The sequence below is a fragment of the Malaclemys terrapin genome, chromosome 2 (genome assembly GCF_027887155.1).
Source record: "Malaclemys terrapin pileata isolate rMalTer1 chromosome 2, rMalTer1.hap1, whole genome shotgun sequence".
Taxonomy (NCBI): Eukaryota; Metazoa; Chordata; order Testudines; family Emydidae; genus Malaclemys; species Malaclemys terrapin.
The window spans coordinates 1,828,916-1,854,281 of record NC_071506.1 but is presented as its reverse complement, the minus strand read 5'-3'; the positions used below and the strand labels follow the sequence as shown (position 1 = coordinate 1,854,281).

The window sequence follows — 25,366 nt, the reverse complement described above, 5'->3', positions numbered from 1 at the left end:
CTGGGACAATGGTGTAGACTCCTCCTCTGGAGTAAGAGCATCCCTCAGGAGGGCCGGGCTAGAAAAGTGGAGACCATGGATAAGGGAGGAATATATCCTCTGGTGTTATAAAAGTCTCGGGACACCCTGGTGTTCGAGGTTCCCGTAGTTAAATCTGATGGATCTGTTTATCTGCAGTGACCGTCTGGTCTTTAGATAGACGAAGCGATACAGACAACTGGTCTGGACCTGCACTTGTAGACGGAACATCTATCCTTGTGCTTCAGTACCGAGGTGACCAACAGAACCAACGGATCCTTCTTTCTGTGTCTTGCACTCTGATCCAGGGGTCTTCAATGGAGTCAGTTCCTTAGGTTCCATACGTGACGTCTCCCCCAAGCTGGACAGACTCAGGGAGGAAGTGCGTTTTTCATGGACAGTCCTCAGTGATGATCTATCCTTACACCAGGAGAATGCTCTCTACCATCGAGGGCAGCCCTGAAAGAAGAGATCTTAGGCTTAGATGTTGAGGGCTCTGCTCCAAGGCACGTACTTGGAGGGGCACTGTTGATCAGTTGAGGCTGATTACAGGGGGTCTCCCTGGCTGAAATTGGAGAGGGTTCTCATAGCTTTTTCCATCACATGCCTCCCCAGGCGAAGCTCCTGGGCTTCTTGAGTTCTGGGTGGGAAGGAACAACAGATAGTGCACTTCACAGAGCTATGCGCCTCACCCAGACAATATAGGCAACACTGATGTTCATCACTGACGGAGAAGGATTGAGGGACTCTGGGCATAGTCCTGGTGCTGCAGAGGCGTTTCCCAACCAGGAGAAAGAAATACTCGGAACTAGACTATAAACTTTAACTGCTAACTACTACTCTCAGAATACAACTATTTACAAATGCTTTCTTTATAGGTTATGCACCAAAGTGGAGGGCACAGTTCTGACTTGGGCCAAGCAGTGGTAAGAAGGAACTGAAGAGGTATCAACCCACACTGTCTCTTATACCCTTGGTCAGGAGCATGAGGAGAACTACCGCACATGTGCGGGCCAGCGGACACGAATCTGAAGAATTTCTGGATAGGGTGCATGGTGTGCACTCATACTCACATTTAGAATACACTTAGAGACCATCACTCATAAGAACATAAGAAAGGCCGTACTGGGTCAGACCAAAGGTCCGTCTAGCCCCGTATCCTGTCTACCGACAGTGGTCAATGCCAGGTGCCCCAGAGGGAGTGAACCTAACAGGTAATGATCAAGTGATCTCTCTCCTGCCATCCATCTCCACGCTGACAGACAGAGGCTAGGGACACCATTCCTTACCCATCCTGGCTAATAGCCATTAATGGACTTAACCACCATGAATATATCCAGTTCTCTTTTAAACTCTGTTATAGTCCTAGCCTTCACAACCTCCTCAGGTAAGGAGTTCCACAAGTTGACTGTGCACTGCGTGAAGAACTTCCTTGTATTTGTTTTAAACCTGCTGCCTATTAATTTCATTTGATGACCCCTAGTTCTTGTATTATGGGAATAAGTAAATAACTTTTCCTTGTCCACTTTCTCCACATCACTCATGATTTTATATACGTCTATCATATCCCCCCCTTAGTCTCCTCTTTTCCAAGCTGAAGAGTCCTAGCCTCTTTAATCTCTCCTCATATGAGATCCGTTACAAACCCTTAATCATTTTAGTTTCCCTTTTCTGAACCTTTTCTAGTGCCAGTATATCTTTTTTGAGATGAGGAGACCACATCTGTACGCAGTATTCGAGATGAGGGCGTACCATCGATTTATATAAGGGCAATAATATATTCTCAGTCTTATTCTCTATCCCCTTTTTAATGATTCCTAACATCCTGTTTGCTTTTTTGACCGCCTCTGCACACTGCATGGACATTTTCAGAGAACTATCCACGATGACTCCAAGATCTTTTTCCTGACTTGTTGTAGCTAAATTAGCCCCCATCATATTTTATGTATAGTTGGGGTTATTTTTTCCAATGTGCATTACTTTACATTTATCCACATTAAATTTCATTTGCCATTTTGTTGCCCAATCACTTAGTTTTGTGAGATCTTTTGAAGTTCTTCACAATCTGCTTTGGACTTAACTATCTTTAGCAGTTTAGTATCATCTGCAAACTTTGCCACCTCACTGTTTACCCCTTTCTCCAGATCATTGATGAAGAATGTACATCTAAGGGGTCAGATGGGTCTTCAATATGGAAGTTGAAGTCACTACGCATGAGTGTGAAAGACTGGGAAGAGAAGAGAGAGCCAAGAGTTGAAATCAAAGAGGAAGGCTGAGGGGGAGAAATTGGATGGACAGTAGATGACAGCAACATGGAGGGCGAGCAGAGAGTCAGGTGCAGTGCTGTTCAAAAAGAGGAGAACGCAGGAACGGAGAGGGCGGAGGTTGGAGGGACTTGAAGCAGCAGGAACAGGATAGAAAAAGCCCGTCACCCCCACCCCTGTCTGTTCCAGGCAGGAATGAGAGAAAAGAGACCTCCTCAGAGGGCAGCAGCAGAGGTCATGACAGACAAAGGGATCTAGGTCAGAAAGCGAAGAGCTGGAGGGAGCAAGATACAAAGAGGTCATGGATGACAAATCTTTTCAGAGAAGGAGTAAGTGTTCCAGAGACAGTGGGGAAGGAGGGGGGAGGGGGGAGAGAGAATGTGTGTAAGGTTGGAAATGGTGGCACCAGAGCAACGGAAGTGGTCATGGGGAGATGGATATGGGAAGTGGAAAGGGGGTGAATGTAGGACTTGGATCTGTGCTGGTGGAAGGAAAGGGGAGATTAGTATGGAGAGGGGAAGAGGAGCAGGTAGGGACAGTGGGAACTGTAGAAGGGTCAGGGTACCAAGGATGTGAAAATGGAGCCAGTGGGGGGGAAGGAGGATGGATGAACAAGAAATGCAGTGATAGCCACTCTCAGTATGTAACATGTCCCCGCCTCCTCTACACACACACACACACACACACACACACACACTAAAGTACAATCACCAATACGTGTATACTTTTTTTTGGAAGAATAGCAAGTATTTTTATTTTATAAACACAAAAAGGCACAAATACAATGCATGATTCAAGCAATGCTAGAAAACACCATATTGGTATAAGGCAAAAACAGTTTGTCAGCTGAAGTGATGCACCAAGAGACACTTTCAGTCAGGCTGGGTTCCTAACATCCCTGCAGTTTATCTGCTTTACCTCAAAGAGTCCTGCATTCAGTTAAAACAAAACAAAAAAACAACCCTGCTCAACAGCATAAAAATTCTTACAGCACTTGCAAATTTAGCAGCAGGCAGCATCGCAGGGAAAGGATGGAAACACATTAAAAAGGAGAAACAAGACAGGGAAGGGTGGGGGCAATACTATTAAACAGATCGTTGTGCTCCATAGCTCTGTTCAGCAAAGACTCCATTATGAAACTAATCAGAACTGGGAATATTTAGAGAAAGCAAAACTAAACAGTTAATCCATGAAGATTTAACTGTACTGCACAGATTCCTCTTCACCAAGGATTCTCGTCTTCATTTAGGACCTGCTCCAAAGACCACCGAAGTCAGTGCAAGTCTCTACGTGATTTCAGTGGGCTTTGGATCAAGCCCCACTTGCATCCACTGCCACTCTAACACTGCAGGGCTTTATGATACAGAAAAGTATAATCCGACTCCAGGCTCTCTCAGAAACCATGTCCTTATGGGACATAAAACTCAGCCATTTCTCACACTTGACACACAGTGTAACCCCAAGAACTCACTCTCACCTGATGGAAGTTTGGGTCACACCTCACCAGAAGGCCAGGGAGAGGTTTTAATGTAGATTTGTTTACTTAGGGGGTTACACTAAACATATTATCTTTTCCGATTAGAACTTTCCTACTTCCTTTCCACTTCTGCTGAACTTCGAGCACAACCTGTCTGTATTTGAAAATCCCCACCGCAGGCACGATAAGCTGATTCTCCAGAACCATCCTGGGACATCATCCATCCCCTCAATTTACACAGAACAACAAGAAGTTGTTCTTTATTATTGCAGAAGTTTTCTGTTGATCAAATCACAATCTGTTTTCCTCTCCAAAAATCAGTGGGTCGACGATCTGTTGCTTTGGATTAATATGTAGGCTACAGTGTCTTAGCATTTGACTCTATGCATTTTGGATGAGTTACTGTTACTCTAAGTTTTTCTTTACCAACATGGCTTTCACTGGCAAAGAGTTGTTGGCTACACTCTAGAGTCAAGTGTCTTAGCAAAGGGGGAGTCCCATTTATATCATCTCTGCATGCTGCTGACTCACTTAATTTCTCTTTCAAGAAACAGTCAACTATTGTCCAAATGGATACTTCAGCTTTGCTGTTGTATGCAAACTCTTCCATTCTGAAAAGAGGCACTGATGCAGCAGGGTACTTCAGAGACAGTGCCCAGAATTCACTCAATCGTATTACATTATCAGTGTAAGATTACTTGACGATCAGTTTCAGAATAATTTTTCAACGGGAAGAAGTCTATTTCTACAGCCTTTTGGTACCGATGATATATGTTCATATATTGTGTGTTGTGTGTATATAAGTCAGGTAACAATCTTTGTATTATAACAAACTAGTGTGGGCTCCATGAATCTTTTGCAGTGTGCGTGTTTCCATTGGTCTCCATTTTATCCCCATCAGAACTGTTGTCTTCCTGAGCATTTAGATTTCGCCACTTTCCCCAAACACCCTCTTTGGCTCGGACATGAAGGGTACCTTTATTGTATGCAAGAGGAGAACAAAATATTAGATTCAGAGGCATCAGTCCTGCTTTGACATCAGTGAATTTTGCAGCTCTTGTTTGGTGGTTCCCAACATTTTGCTGGAATCCCACTGGGGAAACACTAATGGCTGGGTGTGTTCCTCTGTTCTGGCCCCCTTGCAACACACTTTAAAAACAACACTGTCTTTCCGCTCTGTCCATTCAATCTTTCATCTGATCTTTGTCCATCCCCCCATCTCCTCCGTCTCTTTTGTCTTGCTTCTTCCTTTGTGTACTTTTCTCTCTCTTTTTTTTTTAAATTCTTATCTGGCAACAGTCTCTCCTCTCCCTAGTCCACAAAAAGGGGTCTGTACCTAAACCTCTGTAGACATGAGCTGCTTCCAGCATTGGCTACAGCAGGGACCAGTGCATGAGCAGGAACAGAATGCAGTTAACTTTCTAGGGCCAAGCAACTTTCCCTGCCTCCAGTTATTTCTCTCTGCAGCCTGCCCCCTCAACAAGTCTTAAGGTTCCCCAAAGGGTCCCACGTCCCAGTACTCTAGTCATTTAACACTATCAATGCTACCTCTGAAACACATGCAGGAGCTACTGGTAGCTGAGGAGAAACAGGGTGTTAACACGGATATGGGGCTGCTGTAGAAAGCTCCTAGACTTGAACAATCCTCCTGATAGCCATGTCATAATTAAGGCTGGCAACAGACTGCAAAGAGCCATACAAAACTCTTGCTTGCAGCTAGCAGAAGACTGACTTCCCCTCAAGGTAAGCATCCCGCTGTTTGAAGCCCTGTTTACAATGGCATACAGACCCTTAATGTAGGCACACCCTAGTCCTGTTATTACATGGGCATCTACTTAAAGTCCTCTTAACAATGACCTGTTTAAAAAGAAAGATCACTTACCTCTACAATAACTGAAGTTCCTCGAGATGTATGGTCCTTATTTGTATTCTATTGTGGTGCACATGTGCTCCGTGCAACTGAGACTGGAAAAGTCTTACTAGTAACGTCCGCACCTGTGCCCTGTACCTCTTCATGCTCCAATCTAAAGGCATTAGGGGAGGTGTGGACTGAATGCTTCTCCAATACCTTTTGAGAGTGGTTTGTGGTAGAGAAAGGATCTGACACAGGAGAGGAGCAGGGTGGGTAGTGGAATACACAGAGGAACCACATCTCAAAGAACTCAGGTCATTTACCTTACTGTTCTTTCTTCAAGTGATGGTCCCTATGCGTATTCCACTGTGGGTGACTCCCAAGCAGTATTCACCAAGGAGGAGGGTGAGAGAACCTGTATTGCACCATTGACATTAGGACCACTGTACCGAAGAACTCATCTGCAGAAGAGGCTTGCTCCAGTGCATAATGTCTAGTAAAGGTCTGCACAGAGCCTGATGTCACTACAGTTTTCCAGGAGGGAAAAACCCTGAAGAGATGGCCCTGAAGCAGTCTGGGCTCTGGTCAAGTGAGCCCTCACTCTGCTATGATCTTGCAGGGATGACGACTTGTCAAAGGCAAACAACCAGAAATCAATTTGGAAAGACTCAGAGAGGAGACCGCTTCTCCTTTCAGCTGCTCAGCAAAGGAAACAAAGAGTCTCAGAGATTTCTGGGAGGGTTCAGTCCTTTGTAGGTAGGAAGCTATGGCTTGAGGGACGTCCATAGAGTGGAACTTCCTGTCCTTCCTGATGACGTGGGGTTTTGGGGAGAAGACCAAAAGGTGTATGACCTGGTTAATGTGGAATTCAGAGGGAACCTCTGGAATGAACTTGGGGTGTAACCTCAAAACTACCTTACTCTAGGGAGCACTGCATAAGGAGTCTGCCACAAGGGCCCTGAGCTCACCCACTCTTCTGGCAGAGGTGATTGCAGTCAGGAAGGCTACCTTCATAGACAGGTGAAGAAGGGGGCAAGGGGCCAATGGTACAAACAGAGGATTCATGAGTGTTGACAAAGCCAAGCTGAGGTTCCAAGACGGTGCTGGTTTCAGTACTGGAGGAAAAGTTCTGGCAAGGCCTTTCAGGAATCTTAGTTATAGGTTGGGTGAAGACTGAGTAGCTGTCAATCAGGGACTGGAATGTGTTAATTGCTGCCAAATGCAGACACTGGGAACAGAGATAGCCCCAGCTTCTTCAGGGAAAGAGGGTAGTCTAAGAGAGTAGAGATGTCCAAATCCTCTGGGGTTATGTGACGAAGTTGGTACCAGACAGAAAATCTCTTTCATTTAGGCCCACAACACTGTCTCGTAGGGAGTTTTCTGCTATTACAGAGTACAGATTGTACTTCCTTGGAGCACAATTCCTCTAAGCTCATCATCCTTCCCAATACCAGGCTGTTAGACAGAAGAATGCTGGGTTGGGATAGTTGATTCTGCCTCTGTTCTGTGTTAGGTTTGGAAACGGATGGATATGCATGCACGGGAACACTGACATCTGACGGACGCTGGTGAACCAGAACTGCCTCAGCCAGTAGGATGCCATGAGACTCCCCAACACACTGTCCTTCTTGATTTTCTTTAGGACTCAGGGCAAAAGGGTGGCGGGGTAGGAAGGCATTCATCAGCGGCTCCAACCACTGAACCAGGAAAGAATCCTCTGGAATCGTGACCACAACCTGCTTGGGAACACTAGGTCGGGCATTTCTTGTTGTCCTTGGACACGAAGAGATCCCACAATGGGAACCCCCACTGGAAGATGTTTTGTACCACCAAGTTACGTAGTTCCCACTTGTGGTCCTGCAGAAGCTTGTGAGTGGAATCCTGGGCTTCCTCCAGAAGAATCTGAAGACACTCTGGAATTCACACCTTGAAATTGCTTGTAGTTGTTGGGTAGTGATGATGCGGCTGGTATCACCACCTCATGAGGGGATGAGGAAGAGAGTGCTGCACGGGGGTCGAACTGTTCTGTGTGCTTGGGCTGATCTTCCTCACAGTACTCATGACGGGGCTGAGGATACGTACTCCCTTTGCAGTGATCCTTGTGTAGACACCTGCAGAGATCCCTTTAAGTCAGGCGGCGTGCAGTAGGGATCCTAGGAACCCCAACGTCCAGGGGATGGGATCATAATGATAAGGAGGTGGTGACAAAGGGGAGGGTACCAGGAGAATCTGGAGCCCCAATCTTGGCAAACATTTACTCCTGGGGGAATTCTGTGCCACTGCAGGGGTGCATAATTAATGAGCCACGTATATTTTAAATTTTTTTGCGCAGAAAAAAGCTTCTGCTTAAAAGTCGCTGCAGTTCCATCTTTTGCCCACCAGAGGGTGCGGTGGCAATAGAACACAGCAGCAGCTCCCAGACAGCTAGGGAAGAGAAAGAGCTTGCCTTCTTTGCAGCGCCTGCCAGGTCAGGAGACAGGGACTATGGACAGACAGACAGCATGGGGTGGTGGGGGGAGGAGGTGTCAGACAGGGGCTCATAAAAGGGCTAGTGGGGGAGGACAGACTGGGGCAGGGGCTGAATGGGAGTGGAGGCACAGGGCCACATGGTGATCAGGATGGGGGTGCAGAGCTACATAGGGATAGGGAGGTGGCTGGGTGGGGGCACAGACACACTGGGACAGGGGGAAGGGGTATAGAGCCATATAGGGACAGGGCATGGCTGGGTGCGGGCGCAGAGACACATGGGGATGGGGGAGGGAGAAGAGTGGGTGTCTGAGTGGAGGTGCAAGGACACATGTGGATGGGGGGGGGTTGTGTCTGAGTGGGGGTGGAGGGACACACGTGCCTGACTGAATGGGAGAGGCTAGGGGTCAGCCAGGGTCTACATGGGGGAAAACTCTCTAGCAGTCCCTCCCCATCCCCCCCAAAAACCTGTTCCATACTTTTCCCACCCATACCCAACAACCCTCCAAGTTCATACCCAGGCTTCTTCCCAGCAAATATTCCCCATTCCCTCAGCTTCTCTATTACTCCTCACTCCCCCCAGACTTTGCACTACTTCTGGGGGGTGCAGGAAATATGGTTCTGTATTGCAGTTTAAATGAATTATTACTCAGAGTTCTGTATTAACATGCATAGAAAGGAATCTATTTGTCAAAAAACATTTTCTGAATTTTTTGTTGTTGTCTGTATTGTTACAGACACACTTGTTGACAGGTATTTTGAAATAAATGACCAAAATAATTGAAACTGGTATGATTATATAGTGTTATTTTGACAAATAAAATATGCAGAATTTGAAAATATTGTGCGCAGAATTTTTAGGCACAGAATTCCCCCAGGAATAAATACTGCTTCTTGGAGCAGGCTGAGGGACACTGACTCGGTCTCTATCTCACCAGAAGAATAGGATTCTTCAGACTCCACGGATGAAGCCATTGACAGTACTGGCAAATGGTGCCTCAAAGGTGTGGGTGTCTCCTTATAGATCACTGGTTCCACAAGTATCAGCAACTCTGTGTTGGAATAAAAGCCAGATCCTCCAGGACAGTGAACCCAGGTCTAGCAGCAGGCGAGCAGGAGGGATTGCTACCTCCCAGTGGAGCTGACAGTAGTGATTTAAGTTGGGTGATAGATGATGGAACCACCGAGTCCCTTTTGCTGCTGTGGTGCAGTACTGACAGTGCAGCTGGTGCTCACTCCCTCCTGTTTCTCATATTGGGGCTGGTCCTGCCCCTTCCATAGCTGGCTGTTTAGGGCTGCTCTTGGCCCTCTGTATTGACAGATCAGCCCCCCGGTCCCAGTGAGCTCCTAACGTCCAATACTGGGATGTGATTTGGAAGGTGGAAGGGAAGTGATTCTCTTTGTAGAGACCTTAGGAGGGGACCTTTCCTGTTTCTTATGAGGTGTTTGATCTTACCCTCCCCTCCTGTCTCTTGTTAGAGTTCCCAAGCTTGGTATCTGATGATCCAGAGCTGGAGAGTGTCAGCCTGAAAGGGCATTACGAGGGAACTGCTGATAATACACGAGGGTGTGTGTGCTTGCGTGTGACACAGAGAGAGAGGGACAGAGAGAGGGACGACGTGGGATTGGACTGGGCCTTCATTGACTGCTCCATTAGGTATCTTTGAAGCCAAAATTCATGGGATTGCCATGTTCAAGGTGGAAGTGAACGGCAAACATTGCACTTGGAGAGAATGTGGGATTCTCCAAGGCAATATAAAGCTGGAGGTAGGTCATGCAGGATTTAAAGCCTGGGATCTTAGGCATCCTAAGAACCCTAAACGTTAGGGGGGAGAGACATGGGGGGGAACCCAGACCCCAAAACACTAAATTAACTACTAAAATACTAGAACTAGCTATTTAAGACAAACTATTTACACACACCCCAAAAAATTTTTTTAGTAGGAATGCTAGCAAAGCTGCAGATACTGAGGAGTTCTGTCCCAGACCGTAAGTCATAGAAAGGAACTTGAGAGGTGGTCAATCCACGCCTCTCCTTATGACCTCGATTCGGAGCCCAAGGAAGCACAAACCAATGGACACTGCTAGTAAGAATTTTCCAGTCTCAGGTACATGGAGCGCATGCACACATAGGGACCATCACTTGAAGAACCACACACTTTTCCGTACACCTACACCGTACACATTCAGAAACAGAGTGGGGTCCTCTGAAATGGATCACTGAGAAGGTAGTAAGCCAGTTAAGATTCAGACCACAGCCACCCTAATCAATATGGAAGCAAAGCTCACGGAGCGGACACGTCCAGCATAGTTTGCCTTGATCAGAGCAGACATGCTGAGATAGGTATGCTCCACAGGCTACATTTCTTGACTGTAGGCTGCAAAGGTGGTGAAGTTCCTGGTTGGGCACATTTTGGGAGTCCCTTGCCTAGCAAGGACACAGTAACCATTAACAGTTGCCTTTGCTTACCTGCTGCACTTGGAATGGTAAACAGCTCTCTTTCATCCTTCACAGTTACCTGAGGAAATAAACCAAGAGTTAAAGTTCAGTTTATACCCAACTATACGAGCTCCCGTGTCTCTCACCCTTCTCTTTACCAGCAACCACAGAAGTGGTTCATTTTTAATTAGCTGCTCAACTATGGCCTGTCAGACTCCAGTAAATCAGAGAGAGCTGGGACCTAAGTTTGCAAGGAAAGAGAAAGCCCTCAAGGCGGTGGTATAAAGTAGAAGGGATGCCCAGGGCTGTGACAAGGAAACGAAGCTCTCACATGGGAAGGCATAATGAGCATCACCAGTAAAGATGCATGGAACTACGTTCCTAGTGAAGGATGAAATCCTCCAGACAAAAGCCAGTGTTCATAGTACTGCACAAGGTTCCAGTTGCATAACTCCCACGAAAGCCACAGCCCAGCTGATGGGACTCTCATTGCCTCCCCATGACAGCTGTCACACTCCTAGCAGGCTGCTTACATGAGAGCTGGGTGGTGCCTCAGACACGGATGTTCCTGGAACAGAGGTTGTATTCCAGTCGTAAAACGCAGGTGCACACTCTCTGCTTGTGTTCTGTGGGTGACTTGCCATGGACTTTCTGGCTGAGACCACCAGTCTGCCAGGAACGTGTTGGCTGAATTCGAGAAAATAAAAATATCAAGGAGGGGTATTTAAACAGCAGAAGGCTGAAAGAGACTAAAATAGAGGTCACGTCACCGCTAATTCAATACCCACTGGAAACATAGGCCTTGTCTACACTACACAGTTTTGTTGGCAAAACAGTGGAGGTATACATACTACAATGCTACTTTTGGCGGCAAAAACTCTCGTTTTGCCGACAAAATAAAACCACCTTGACGAGAGGCGTAGAGATTTTTGTGGCGAAGTTAGAGTGACGAAGTGTTAGTGTAGACACCGCGTTCACCTTGCCTCCAGGAAGTATCCCACAATGCCCACCGTGACCAGTCTGCTCACTATTTTGAACTCCGCAGCCCTGCATCCAGCTACACAGGCACGTCCGTTCCCCCCGCCCCCCCCAAAGCTCCAGGAACTGTGGAAATTCCTCAGCGTGCAGCACTCACATAGATACTGCCCACTTGAGCACTACAGCAGCAAACACACTCCTGCCTAGACTACAGGGGAGGGGTAGATCATCTTGGTCTGTGGGAGAACTCAGAGAGAATCTCAAAATCATTAATGTGGAATCCTGCTCTCCTCCGCACTAGGAACACAGCGGCAGGCAGGGCTGGCGGCTGCTGGAGGATGCCCATGGAAGGATGGGATTGAGAAACCTGCATCACGCGACGCTGTACCTGCCCCAGGAAGCATTGCAAACCCTTCCCAAAGCGCCCTGCGGCCAGTTGCACAGGGGGTAGCTACCACAGTGCACTGCTCTCTGTCTCAACGCAAGAGCTGCTAGTGTGGCTGTGCTCTGCCAACACAAGGAACAGAGTGTTGACATGCAACAGCAGTTTAATGAAAGCAGTGGTGTGTGTCAGCATAACTTGCATCGACAAAACTCTGTAGTATAGACAAGGCCTCAGAAGGAGGACAAAGGTGCAGAGATACCATGGTGACGGGCCAGAGAAAACCCTCAGAGAGAAAGCAATGAGCCTGAATAGCCCATTATATTTATTCTGGACAAGAAATTTAATTTAGATTGTTTCACGTCCAGAAAGAGACCTTAACTGGAAGAGGCTCTTCATTTACAAAGAGGCTGGAGAGACATGGTGCTGTAATATTCAGGGCCAAAGCAGTGTAATTAATACCAATTCACAGGATCTTGTATAAAAGAGGACTTGTCAAAGAAACTTTTTTTTTTTTTTTTTTTTGGTCTTTTTACTTTTTAATGTCTTCTGCATATTCCCATCTGCAGGGATTTAGCCAGCAATACTAAGAACGTGGATTCTAGTTGAATAGAGGTTGGACAATTGCCCTCCCAAAGCAAGCATCCTCCGCAGATGCCGAGTCGATGGTATTCCTGAGTAAGTCTGTGTACTCAATTCCCAGTCGTAGTCCCGTGATGGCAGGGCACTAATACAGCCTTTTTCCTATTGGAATAAGCCCCAATCTTCTCAGGAAAAAATGGTTACTCACCTTCTCGTAACTGTTGTTCTTCTAGATGTGTTGTTCATGTCCACTCCAATCAGGTGTGTGCGCGCTGTGTGCACAACACCCAGAAAATTTTTCCCTTAGCTGTATCCAGAGGGTCGGCCTGGACGCCCTTGGGAGTCGTGCCTTCATAGCGCCCAATATAGGGCCCTGCCAACCCGATCCCTCTTCAGTTCCTTCCTGCCGGCTACTTCGACAGCAGGGTAGGTGGGTGGGTATTGGAATGGACATGAACATCACATCTCGAAGAACAGTTCTACCTCCATGAGCCAAGGTGTATTGAGAGTGCCTATTGGGAGGTAGGTGGTAAAGCTGAGGTTTCCACATGGAATGACTATAGGAAACTACACTTTAATGGGCAGAGGAAAAGTGGGGGGCTGGATTGGATGAGCAACCGGTAATGAGTGTTTTCCAGCTTTGAAGCCTATAAATCTGAAAATATCTAATTTTAATTGTATTTACATTTTGTCACCAAGTCTCTCTTCTAAACTTGGACTTTGCAGGACACATTTCAATCTTGAGCTGAAATTTTTGTGGACTTTTGAGCTCGTAAAAAAGTGATTTTCTGACAGGGCCTGCTAAGTATTTAAACTGTATTTAAGCTGAGACAGGGGGTCATGTATGATGGTGTGCTGCAATACCTGCTGTCGCTGTTGAGACCTTTCACTGAAAGTAAGGCTATCTGAGCAGGGAAGCCCCAAGGTCACCATGCAGTTACCTCAGTAGATGGAACCCAGCAGGTTCCACTTCTGGGCTTTGTTCTATGGTTTTGCCTTTGTGCTTCTTCTCCAACTGTGACTGGATCTCTCCTCCTCCTCTCTTTCTGCCATATGGATAACACTTCACGCCAGGGAGCAGGGGCTGCTGTGCGATGGTGAAGACGGTTGGTTGATCTGATGGCAAACTGGAAGGTGGGACCTCAAGAGTCTTTTCTTCGTCATCATATTTTAAGTCCTAGGGAAGAGGGAAAAAAATTAAATACCTGCTAAACTGAACATGCTAAAATGCAGCCTGCAGCAACCTTAACTTCTGCATTCTTAACCATGTATCTCTAATGCTTTCTTAACCTATTTTGTAGGGAATTTCCTTGGGTTCTTTCTTTGGTTTAAAAAAGAATATGGATTTCCCCTCCCAGAATTCAGTGAAAACACAGCAAGAGTTCCAGGAGCACTGAACAAGATGAACAATAGCTGAGCCCGTAACAGCTTACAATTCAAAAGTATGCAGCTTATACCACCTGCATACGCATGCGCAGCATGGCCGCCTTTTGCTGTACACTTTATAAAAACCAATGAGATGATGAATGCAGAAGTCTACTCAAAAACAGCACATATATTTCAAAGGCTCATAAGTCAGTTAAATTACAAAACTTTTGCTTAAAGACTCTCCAAAAATAATTCACCTTCAGATAGAGATTAACAACCCTAGATAATTTCAGCTCAAGAGGTCAGAATTCCTGAAAGATGAGTGACTAAACACCATGAAAGAATATTTTAATCTCCATCATCACAAGATACAAATCAAATGAGAATTGCTGCAGGTGGGATATCATCCAACATCTGGCAGGGGCAGAGATCCATGATCAAACCATGGATGTTAGAGCGGTTACATTCAAGAGTCTCCCAGAAGCGAAGCCTCGCAGCAGCACAGGGCAGAAAGCTTGTTGTGGTGGCTAGCTAAACTAAAGGTACAAATACAGTATCGGAGTTTGTAGTTAAGTCATGCGTGTCTGTCTGGTTAGGAAGTAGGTCTGATAGATAAATACAAAAAACAACAACCCAAAAAAACAAAAATCATTGCAAGACAGTGAGAATTCACTATGTCACTAGAACTAGATTCTACTTGAGGTTGAGAATCTGTTCAAGAGTAGATGATCTATTAACATGTAGGGCAAGGCCCCAGTCTTTCAGGACAACTTTTCAGGACTGGCTGGCTCTCATCTGTGGAGCTCAAGTATCTGATAATACCAGCTTTCCCAGCAAACAGCCTCCAATTCATTCTCTCTTTGGAAACAAGCTTGTTTTCTGATAGTCCCCCTGAAATTCCCACCTCTAGACTGCAGAACTCATGATGGCTCACTTTGACAGTGTAATACACCCCCAGCGATTCCAGTTTCTCTCTTCCCTGCTGCAGATTTAGTTCCCGGAACCAAGGTATGCCCCCATGTCTTGCCGAAATGAATTCTATCAAGCTATGGAAAGATGATGGGTCCTGGAGCTTGTCCAGGATAATGAGAGCCTCCTGGTTACCTAGGTATAAAGACAGTACAATTAAACTACATTACATAGCGCAACATAAACTAATCTCAGAAGCGTGAAGGAGCTTTTTCTATCACTCCCCCCACTTCCTACTGGCTGTTGTTTCTAGGAATCCAATATGTTCGGCGGAAGTCTCAGATGTTTATATGGTTTATGTAGCACAGCAATACCAGGTCTATGGAATAACTCAAATTAGCACAGATACTGCTCCATACAGAAGACACAGCAGGAGAACTTCAAAGAAACTCCTGCTGGCTCCACACATGATTATGATAATGACAGATGGAAAAAGCTCATGTGGGTGTATGTGTGGTTTCCCCCTCCACCACTTAGGACAGGGAACACAAGGCACACCTACCATTGCAAAACACATTAGCCCATTGTAGTGGTTCAGACTTTAAATTACAGTACAGTAACTCCTCATTTAATGTTGTCCCGGTTAACGTTGTTACGTTGCTGATCAATTAGGGAACAAGCTCATTTAAAGTTGCGCAATGCTCCCTTACAGTCGTTTGGCAGCCGCCTGCTTTGTCCACTGCTTGCAGGATTCTCTAGAAGAGCAGCCCCTCCTTGTAGGGATTAGAACCAGCACCCTCCGCCTGCGTGCCCCTCTCTTCCCCCCATCACCTCCCCTAAATTCCCCATAAGATATGTGGCTCGGCAGCTGCCCAGCAGCCGTTCAGCTGTCCCACCCCCACTGCCGTGCTGCTCCTGCCCTGCCCTCTGCCTTGGAGCTGCTCCCAGGAGCTTCGACCTTGCTGGAGGAGGCGGGGGAGAGGGGTGCTGGTATCAGGATGTCCCCCTGCTCCTGCCCCGTCCCACACACCGTACCACAAAGTGGAGGAGGAGGGATAGGGCTAGGGGACAGAACGGAGGGAGCTTGCTGGAAGCTGTTGCTTCCTGTCTGATCTGCTTAAGTACTTGAAGTGGGGTGAGCGTACTCAAGGGGGCAATGCACATCTCTCTCTCATGCACGTACCCCCCCGCACTTTGGAAAGTCAGCACCTTGCATGTGCTGTCTGGAGGAGGGAGTGGTGCACTCCAGCTGGATAGCATGGGCTCATCATCAGTTCAGTATTTGCAGGAAAGAGTTTGCAGCTACTGCCCTGCATCTATTGTGTTTCCTCCCTCCTGCCTCAGTCCATGCTGCCCTGTAGAGTGTGAGGCTACATTAACAACAGCATATTAACTCTTGAGAGCTCAGCAGAGTCCTAGTTAATCATGTGGCAGTAAGGCATTCCCTGGAAATATCCCACCCTCTGACTCCACCACCGCAACCCAGCTTCACATTCATTGTTGTGTACACTATTAAACTGTTTGTTTAAAATTGTTTAAAACGTATACTGTATATGTATATAATGTCTTGTCTGGCGAAAAATAGTTTCCCTGGAACCTAACCCCCCCCCCCCATTTACATTAATTCTTACGGGGAAATTGGGATTCGCTTAGCATCGTTTCGCGTAAAGTCGCATTTTTCAGGAACAGAACTACACCGTTAAGTGAGGAGTTACTGTATAGGGTACATGTGTCTGGTGGAGATATGGAAAACAAAAGCCTTGTACAAACAAAAAGCCCTTCAATAGTTCACAGGTTTACCTAGGTTATTTTTCAAGACACCACCACCACCCGGGAGACATTCCCATTTCCACTCACTTGGGTCGGATGCCTGGGCTCCCAATCTGGAATAAATGTTCTTGGCAAACTCAGGAGAGAGATGAAGGATCAAATAATATAGGTGGAAGCAACATTCACAAAGATACACGCTGCTGAACGGAAGAGTCACGGTGGTATTATCTTTGGAGGAAGAAAGACGAGCATTTAAAAGTATGCTCACATTTATGCTCCTATGACAGCAAAGCCATATTCAGTGTTTCAAAATCTCTGAACATAATATGGTGCCACAGCCAAAGGATGGTGCTGTCGCTGTTCTATTAGTTTAAATTTATATTATGCGCTTTGTCCAGGTGGAAAGAAAATATCCTCATATCAAAAACCTACTTAAGCCTCCCACATAAGAGATTAATTATCTGTTCACTGAATAGTCTAAAATGAAAACTAATTTTACAGTGTACAAAGAAAAAACCCTCAATGGAGAATGGCAGTGGATATTAAACACTGTAATGACTAACTCCTCGAAGCCAGTGACCAGGAGCTTTCTAGGAGCATCAATGCAATCTGCCGGGCTGGGAACTCCTGGTTACTAAGATTTACCTACGGGGTATCCCCGGGGTGCTCCAAGCCCTAAGATGGTGTGTAGGAAAAAGAGTGGCATGAAGTTCTAGTCTCTCTCTCTCTTCTGAGAGTTCAGATGGAGAAGTAACAGGAATGTATCCAGCTGTGCCAGAAAAGGTGTGAATGGATTCGGTGAGACCAACAATTCTAAAAGTCAATCATTCTGATCAATTCATACTGCCCAGGGAATGTCCCCATACCAGAGGGACCTTGATTCTGTGTGCTGAGTCCCAATGCTTCATAGCCAAGGCAGAAGCACTGGTCAAAAGTTTCTTTCTTGGGAGTTTTAAATACCAACTTCAAGGGATTGAAGAAAATCCTTCTATTCTGCAGTTTATAAATGGGGGGGGGGGGGTGGAAAAAGTAGGGCGTGCACAAAGATAAAAATGATGTCGGTTACTCACCTGTCATAGTGATGGTGACTTCTTGCACAGATATCTTAAAAATACAAGAGACAGATTTGTTAGGTGATAACTCACTGATTTCCAAATAGACCAGTGAGAAAAGACATTTAAAAACAAGGTTGTGGCTGTTTTTCATTTTACAGTATTGATTCCTGAATGGAACTCTATGATATGTTCACAGAGAAGCCCTGAAATGGATGACAGGCTTTGCTTTCTCCTGAAGATCACTTTTTGAATTTATTTTGCTAAAAGCCTCTAGGAGTTAATAAAATACACTGCAATTGAGAAACGGATAATACAATTTGCAGTTAAAATATTTCATTTAGAAACCGTTAAGGATGTAAATATGATACAATTTTATTAGATTTAAAAAAACCCTCATGTTTCAATTTCCAGATTTTCATAGTTAAGATCCCCCAAACAACTTTATCACTAACTCCATAATTCCACCAACCATTTATATACCCATGGTTTACTCAGCAATATAGATACAGGAGATGCAAATGGTAACCATTCATTGTACGGTTTCTGTGTACTTTCAGGCCAGAATTTCATGATGAAGACCTTGAACTCTATCTGGAAGTGCATAAGGAAGGTAATTCAGAGTATAACGTTTACTACATACTTTGGAGGGTAGGTGGAGTAGACCGCCCTGTCTAGTTGGCAGTAGCTGTTGATCCGGGAGTGTATTAAGGCTCATTGGTAGAAATAAAGAGAATTATAAAACACCTACATGAATGAGGACAGGCCAAGCCAGCACACCTTCTGTAAAAGAAGCTTACACCTCTCTATTAAAATTCTTTATGCATGTCAACAAAATAGTGGATAAAGGGGAATCTGGCAACATGTCGTCTCTGGACATTGCAAATACTTTTGGAAAGTCTCTCATCAGAGGCTATTCTGCAATTGTGTATGACATTGCACCTTCCTCTGAAGCACTTGGTAGTGGTCAGTGTCAGGGCTGGTCTACACTAAAGCTGTAAGCCAATCTAGGTTATGTTACTTCAGTTACGTAACTGAAGTTGATGTAACTTAGGTCGACTTACAGAGGTGTCTACACTGCGCTGTGTCGATGGGAAACACTCTCCCGCCGACTTACCTTCTGCCTCTCGGGGAGATGGAGTACAGACTCGATGGGAGAGTGCTCTACCATCAACTTAGCAGGTCTTCACCAGACCTGCTAAATTGACACCACTGTATTGATAGTAGCAGTGCAGATTTAGCCATAAGTATAGACAAGACCTCAGAGGCAGAAGACTGTACTAAAGGGACCTCTAGTTTGGTCTGGAATGGCAATTAATAGGTCTCTAAAATGTTCAAGCCAAGTGTTGCAACTGGCAAACTTTATATAGTTGCATCCGAAGAAGTGGGCTGTAGCCCACGAAAGCTTATGCTCAAATAAATTTGTTAGTCTCTAAGGTGCCACAAGTACTCCTGTTCTTTTTATAAAAAGCATTGAAGGAAGCCACAACGATTCCAAGTCTGCGGTAGATAAAACCCAATCTAAAAGCCAGCCAGCAGCATTTCAGAAGTACTCAACGGCAATAACTTTCACTGAGGACCAATGAATGAATAAAATGGGGGGGGGGGGGGGGAGGGGAGGGGCGGGCGGGGTTCCTAGGGTCTTAAAAAAAAAAAGTTAGACTTCAAGAAGATAAGTTATTTTCCAACTTCTCACATCTCCAATTAATCTCAAATATAAGGGGAAAAAACCCTGTGTCAGGATGCTCCACACAAGAAGTTTCTGCTAGAAAGGATTTATTTTGAACAAGTTAGGGCTCGGCAAAGGACCAAAATCAAACTTCCCTGGGAAATCTAGTTAAAACCTGAACTACTGAAAGGAGAAACAGCTTTACAATGTGTTCAAACCTGCCCAATGGTAGAGAGTGGTCACAGAAAGAATGAACATATCCAGTGAGGATAAATTTCAAAAAGAGAAAAAGGGAGAATCTCTCTCATCTAATATTGGAGCAGAAAAAGGAAATCCTTCCTGTTAGCATGGAATCCACAGGTATACTATATTATGCCAGTGAATCTTTTGAGACAGAGAAATAGGATGTACCATATATTCTGAGTGTATAGCACTTAGAACAACAAGTCTCAAAGTTTCACATCACTTTGGCAGAAGTATTTCTGTCGGTTTCTCTTGTGCCTTCTCTCTTGGACACCCAAATCTGCTCCTACTTAACATCCCTCCCAACCCAAGGGAAGAGGTGCTTTTAAATTCAGTACCTGAATGGGATTAATGTGAGAAAGTGACACGGTCCCAATGCGGATGATATTGCACTTTCCCAAGAAGTTTGGGGGATCCAAGCCTTCCTGCAGCTCCCTCTTTAACGGCAGCTCCTTCCCAGGAGAAGCAGGCACAGAACAGCTTTCTGTCTTGCTGAGGTTGGGAAGAACATAATCTATACGAGATATTTTACAAATCTTGCTGACTTTGGCACAGATGTTCACTAAATCTGGACAAAACATTAAAGGAACAAATGTTATTCCCTCCGCTGACCAGCAGTCCTAACGATTCAAAGCTGCACCTGTTATAAACACAAGACACATTGAAGCCAGGCTTTCCACAGCAAGAAATGGGTAGCATGAACATGAACTGTACCGCTCCCAATAAGCTATGTAACTGGAACACTGCCAGGTAACAGATTTCGTGCAATGCTTTCCAGTAGATACACTGCACCCTGTATCTGTGTGAAGGCACACCTGGTGCGGCTGGCAGCCCATTCCCAGGAGAGTAGAGGTGCCATTGGTAATGTCTGCATAATTAAAAGGGCCAACCTTGTGCATCTTCCCCTTTCAGTTGGTGTATACACAATTATGCTTGTGTGTGCAAAGTCTGCCTCTGAGGACACACCACTAGAAGGAGCAGGCACACAGCCCAAATCTGACAAAGGCAAAACTATTTTTTTAAGGATGGCAAAGTACAGTTCAGCTCTCATTTTAGTTCGAGAGCATTACAGTTCAAAACAAAGACAGCACAAATTCTATCAGCACACTCTGAAGTAGGAGATTACTGAATTAGCTTCAGCAATGCCTACTTGTTATAACTCACATATGTAACCAGCCTCTAACTGCTCCACAAGAAGGTGCGAGTGCTGTGACGTTGTGTCTCTGTTTGCAGCATTTACAGCAACGAGAGGACGCCAACGTGTAAGCAAGAACCTCTTTACCTGGAATAATTCCATCATTTTTCTGGACAGGCTTCAGCATTGGTTCAAACTGCAGAGTCAAGGCTTTAGTCAGCTCCTGAACCAAGCACTCAAAACTACCACCGATGTAGATCTAAAACAAGACAAGGCTTCAAGGTTTCATGCTGCACACTAATTTTCTTCAACATGGATATTAATTCTCTTTTAGTCAGCAGGGCCCCTGTTGTTTAGTAGGCTGCTTCACCACTAGATCGCTCTAATCAGGCTAAATCTCTTTGATAATCCCCGTATAAGTGAAACTTAGAGGGGAGAAGGCTCAGGTTGCAGTTTGATACGGAAACCCTGTGCGTTAAGGATCCAGGACACATGCCTCCCTCTCCCGTTTATCTCCACAGTCACTTGGTGAGCTCATGTTTTTATAGTCTTGTGGACCCGCTTCCTCTCCCATTTGCAACCCGATGGACCCACTCCCTTCCAGTGCTCAGTTACACAACATGCATAGGCTAGGCGGGCTCCTCTTCTTGTTTCCACGTACTTGTACAGGGCACCAGGGCTCTTTGCCACCAGCAGCCTAGAAACAGCTGGAAGCAAAGAGGAAGAATCGGCATAACGTGACCCCTGCAGCTCATGGATGGCAGTTTGAGGACTATTTTAGCGAGCAAACAACCAGTTAGTGAAACTACAAATACATTTTAAAATCTGACACGTTTAAAATCAGGTCCAAATTATACGTTTGCTAATGCAGAAGTACTCAACTTTGCTGAAGCACTACAACAGCAATTTTATCATCTTTAATATAGACGTATGACCCCTGGGACGACGAAAACCAGCATGCAATGCTCTGTCTGAACTGTAGTAGATTTCCTGTATCTCTCTGCCTCTTCACTTCTTTTCAAACCTCATTCGAAGATATATTTCATTTATTGTTTAATTCTAAGTACTGTTTTAACACTAAAGCATACTGAAATATACAGTAGGACCTCAGAGTTATGAACACCTCGGGAATAGAGGTTGTTTGTAACACTGAACAAAACGTTATGGTTGTTCTTTTAAAAAACTTTACAACTGAACAATGACTTAATACAGCTATGAAACTTTACTATGCAGAAGGAAAATGCTGCTTTCCCTTCTTTTTTTAGTAGTTTACATTTAACACAGTACTGTACTATATTTGCTCTTTTTTTTTGGTCTCTGCTGCTCTTGATTGTGTAATTCCGGTTCCAAATGAGGGGTGTGGTTGACTGGTCAGTTTGTAACTCTGAGGCTCTACTGTAACAGGCATGTATGACACTATGAAAAGTTGTTTGTAATAACAAATCTGATTACTAGTAGTCCATCAATAAGTCAGTTTACTGATTCAAACAACCTAAAAGCACGGGGAGTCAAGTGTGAAAGGAACTGGAGACAGCAATCATGGTATGTAGCCCTACGGCAGTGGTCCCCAACCTTTCAGTGCGGCGCCGGACGACCAGGCGCCGAAATGCCGCCGAGGAGCGCAGTCGCCGGACAAGCAGCTGCCGAGAAGCGGCAACGTCAAGAAGCGTCGCTGCCGAAATGCCACGGCATTTCGGCAGCGACGCTTCTTGACATTGCCGCTTCTCGGCGGCATTTCAGCGGCTGCTTATCCAAGGGGCGCTCCCTTGTCAGTAGGCTGGCGCACATAAATGCCATAGCGCCCTCGGGCACCGCATTGGGGACCACTGCCCTATGATATTGTCCTCATATAGACTCTCTTTAAGGAGGCATCCTGCACTAAGCTTGTCTATAGGTGTTTCACACAAAATTTTTCACAGACAGTAGAAAACTTTCCATCCAGTCACAGTTTCTTGCAAGTTGTTCTCCCTTCTCCTCACTAAGCATGATTAATAGCAGCACTGGAATTGCACCAGGGCTAAAACCCCAGTAAATACTGCAACAAGAGTCAAACTAAACAGAACGGGAGGGGTCAACTTCTAATACAGGCTGCCATTCTTGCTACTTAACTGCAAATGGAAAAGCTACAATGCTTCTTCCAAGTCATACAAAACAGCATGGTCCTGTGACCTGAGAGGCAGCAGTTATATCACATTGTACAAGGCCAGCTACTTTCCAGAAGAGTGCTAATTCTGTTTCATCTCACCTGGAGCAGGTCAAGCTGGTGCCATAACTTATCAGTGACACGGTTAAACATGGTCTCTTTCTGACTGTGGACGTGCCTCTGCATAAGATCTTTCATCCTCTGGAAACAGCCAGGACCATTCAGTTGGCTACAAACTACGGGAGAGGGATGGTATTTAAATGTCAGCACATAATCTCACAAGTGTTGGTGCAGCCTTGTCCATGTGCTACTCAACCAATGGCCAGAATGGTAATCTGTCAGGAGGCCTGGTGCCACACGACTACTAAAATGGAAACTGCAATCTAATAGAGGTGTGGCCTACAGAGACGGCAGGTCCCAACCAGAGACGACCCAGGCCTGTTGATAGTGGAGGGGGTCAGAACCCTGAAACAGCTCAAGTTATGTCCGTCTCTCCCCCCCCCCCCCCCCCCCGCCGCAGTGCCTCCCTCCCAGGAAGCAGTGCCTCTCCCTGCAGATCCCAGCTGTTCCTCCTGCCTCTCTCTGCCTGCTCAGCTGTCCTGCAGGGAGGAGGCCCGACCATACCATGTGATCAAGCAATCTGGAGGGGGCACATGACCCTACATGTCCCCCCCGCACACACACACACGTATTGCCTCTGGTCCCAACATATGTTGCTTCATTTTGATCCAAGTGGCCATACTAAATTGCATGTTGGGATGGCACTGAAGGCACTAGACTGCCTTATCATTCGTGAAGCCCCAAGCTGTCATGAGGAGAGAAGTTCTCCCTCTCGGGAACAAGGGAAGCAAAGCTTGCATGAGAAACAGGGCTGTACACTGAAGAGAAGGTGGGACACAATCTTCATTGTAGAACTCGGATGTATTTAGCTTGTAGACCACACAGACTGAAATACACAGCCAGGGGGAGCTTTGTGGTCATGAGCCTGAGCACATCCCTAGTGCTTTTACAGCAAGCCACCGCTGCATGTATACAGACGACATAACTGTCACTGTGGATTAAACTCCACATGTTCAGCACCAAACATACAAACCTCTGCTACCTGCATTACTGACCCTCTTTAGCGGTGATGACGCAGCACATTGCATGCTCTGCAGCAAGTCAGGAGGGGGAGTCATGAGCACAGAAAAAAAAGCCAGGGTTTTACATGTTGATCCCTCAAGTTCTTTTCACCAGGGAATGTGAGCAGCTCCAGACCTGACAGCAACATCAGCAGAATATGGTAGTGGAACGGTTGTTAGGCTGTCTGCTGGCACCCGTAAAACATTCCAAACATTTCAAATCCCATATGGTCTCCACAATCCCTAGACTTCCAATTTCAAAACTGTGGGCATTTGACCTACCACTCTTCTGCCTTCATCATCACATGCTTCCAATTTTAAATTAGCCCAGACCTATGCAATCATACACACAGCAGCAAAGTATTACTTCATTCATGCCACCATAGGAAGGAATCACTGCAGAGTCTCTGAAGTCCTTTATAAAGTTCCCAGAGACTCATTTTGGTGTGGCCCCTAACATCCAGAGCATACAATTTGCTGCTTCATCACAGCTAAAGAGGGTCAGTAATGCAGGTGGCAAACAGAGGCAAGGGATACCATCCCTGCCCATCCTAGGTAATAGCCATTGATGGACCTATCCTCCATGAATGTATCTAGTTCTTTTTTGAACCCTGTTATAGTCTTGGCCTTCACAACATCCTCTGGCAAGGAGTTCCATGGGTTGACTGTATGTTGTGCGAAGAAATATTTCCTTTTGTTTGTTTTAAACCTGCTGCCTATTAATTTCATTTGGTGACCTTTAGTTCTTGTGTTATGAGTAAACAAGACTTCCTTATTTACTTTCTCCACACCAGTCATGATTTTATAGACCTCTATCTTATATGCCCTTAGTTGTCTCTGTTCCAAGCTGAAAAATCCCAGTCTTATTAATCTCTCGTCAGACGGAAGCTGTTCCAGACCCCTAATCATTTTTGTTGCCCTTTTCTGAACCTTTTCTAATTCCAATATATCTTTTTTGAGATAGGACGACCATGTGTGCACGTAGTATTCAAGATGTGGGCGTACCATAAATTTATAGAGAGGCAATATGAGATTTTCTGTCTTATTATCTATCCCTTTCTTAATGATTCCCAACACTTTGCTTTTTTTGACTGCCGCTGCACACTGAGTGGATGTTTTCAGTGTCAGATGGAGGCACGCACCACACCTGGGTGCTACTACATTGCTGTGACAGAGTCCAGCTCTAGCTCTGTGCAGTTCTGCAGCACTGCTGTGGAATTTCATTCTCCGCTCCTTCTCTCCCTTTTGAAGATGCTAAGTGATCTACAAATACACAACATTATTATTTGGCTGCTCAAGAATAAGAATTTAAAGTGATCTCTTTGCACTAGGGCCTTTGAAATTTAAGAAATAAAAGTGGGAAAAGTGGATTCAACAGGAGGAGTAGTGTAGTGACTCTACCACCATACAGATTTTCATACTACCAGCTTGGGAACCATTCTTTCCAGTACTAACTGGCAGAATTCACCATTGCACAGATGGTTAGTGTCACTGCTA

At 45.5% G+C, this 25,366-nt stretch overlaps 1 protein-coding gene across 6 annotated transcripts in view; it reads right to left on the bottom strand.

Annotated features, from left to right (window-relative positions):
• Positions 1 to 3,014: 3,014 nt before the first annotated feature.
• Positions 3,015 to 25,366, bottom strand: part of LOC128831750 (uncharacterized) — an 82,355-nt gene continuing 60,003 nt past the window's right edge. For 5 of the 6 annotated variants that reach the window (XM_054018481.1, XM_054018480.1, XM_054018477.1 and 2 more), the window contains exons 22-31: positions 22,851 to 22,984; positions 20,753 to 20,864; positions 19,809 to 20,038; positions 17,577 to 17,610; positions 16,594 to 16,734; positions 14,732 to 14,931; positions 13,401 to 13,636; positions 11,051 to 11,204; positions 10,548 to 10,596; positions 3,015 to 4,735 (exon numbers count right to left, since the gene is read on the bottom strand). In XM_054018481.1, the coding sequence (XP_053874456.1) occupies positions 4,593 to 4,735; positions 10,548 to 10,596; positions 11,051 to 11,204; positions 13,401 to 13,636; positions 14,732 to 14,931; positions 16,594 to 16,734; positions 17,577 to 17,610; positions 19,809 to 20,038; positions 20,753 to 20,864; positions 22,851 to 22,984 (1,433 nt within the window). In that variant the 3' untranslated portion in view covers positions 3,015 to 4,592. The remainder of the gene's footprint in view (positions 4,736 to 10,547; positions 10,597 to 11,050; positions 11,205 to 13,400; positions 13,637 to 14,731; positions 14,932 to 16,593; positions 16,735 to 17,576; positions 17,611 to 19,808; positions 20,039 to 20,752; positions 20,865 to 22,850; positions 22,985 to 25,366) is intronic. The other variant, XM_054018483.1, reaches the window with a different exon arrangement.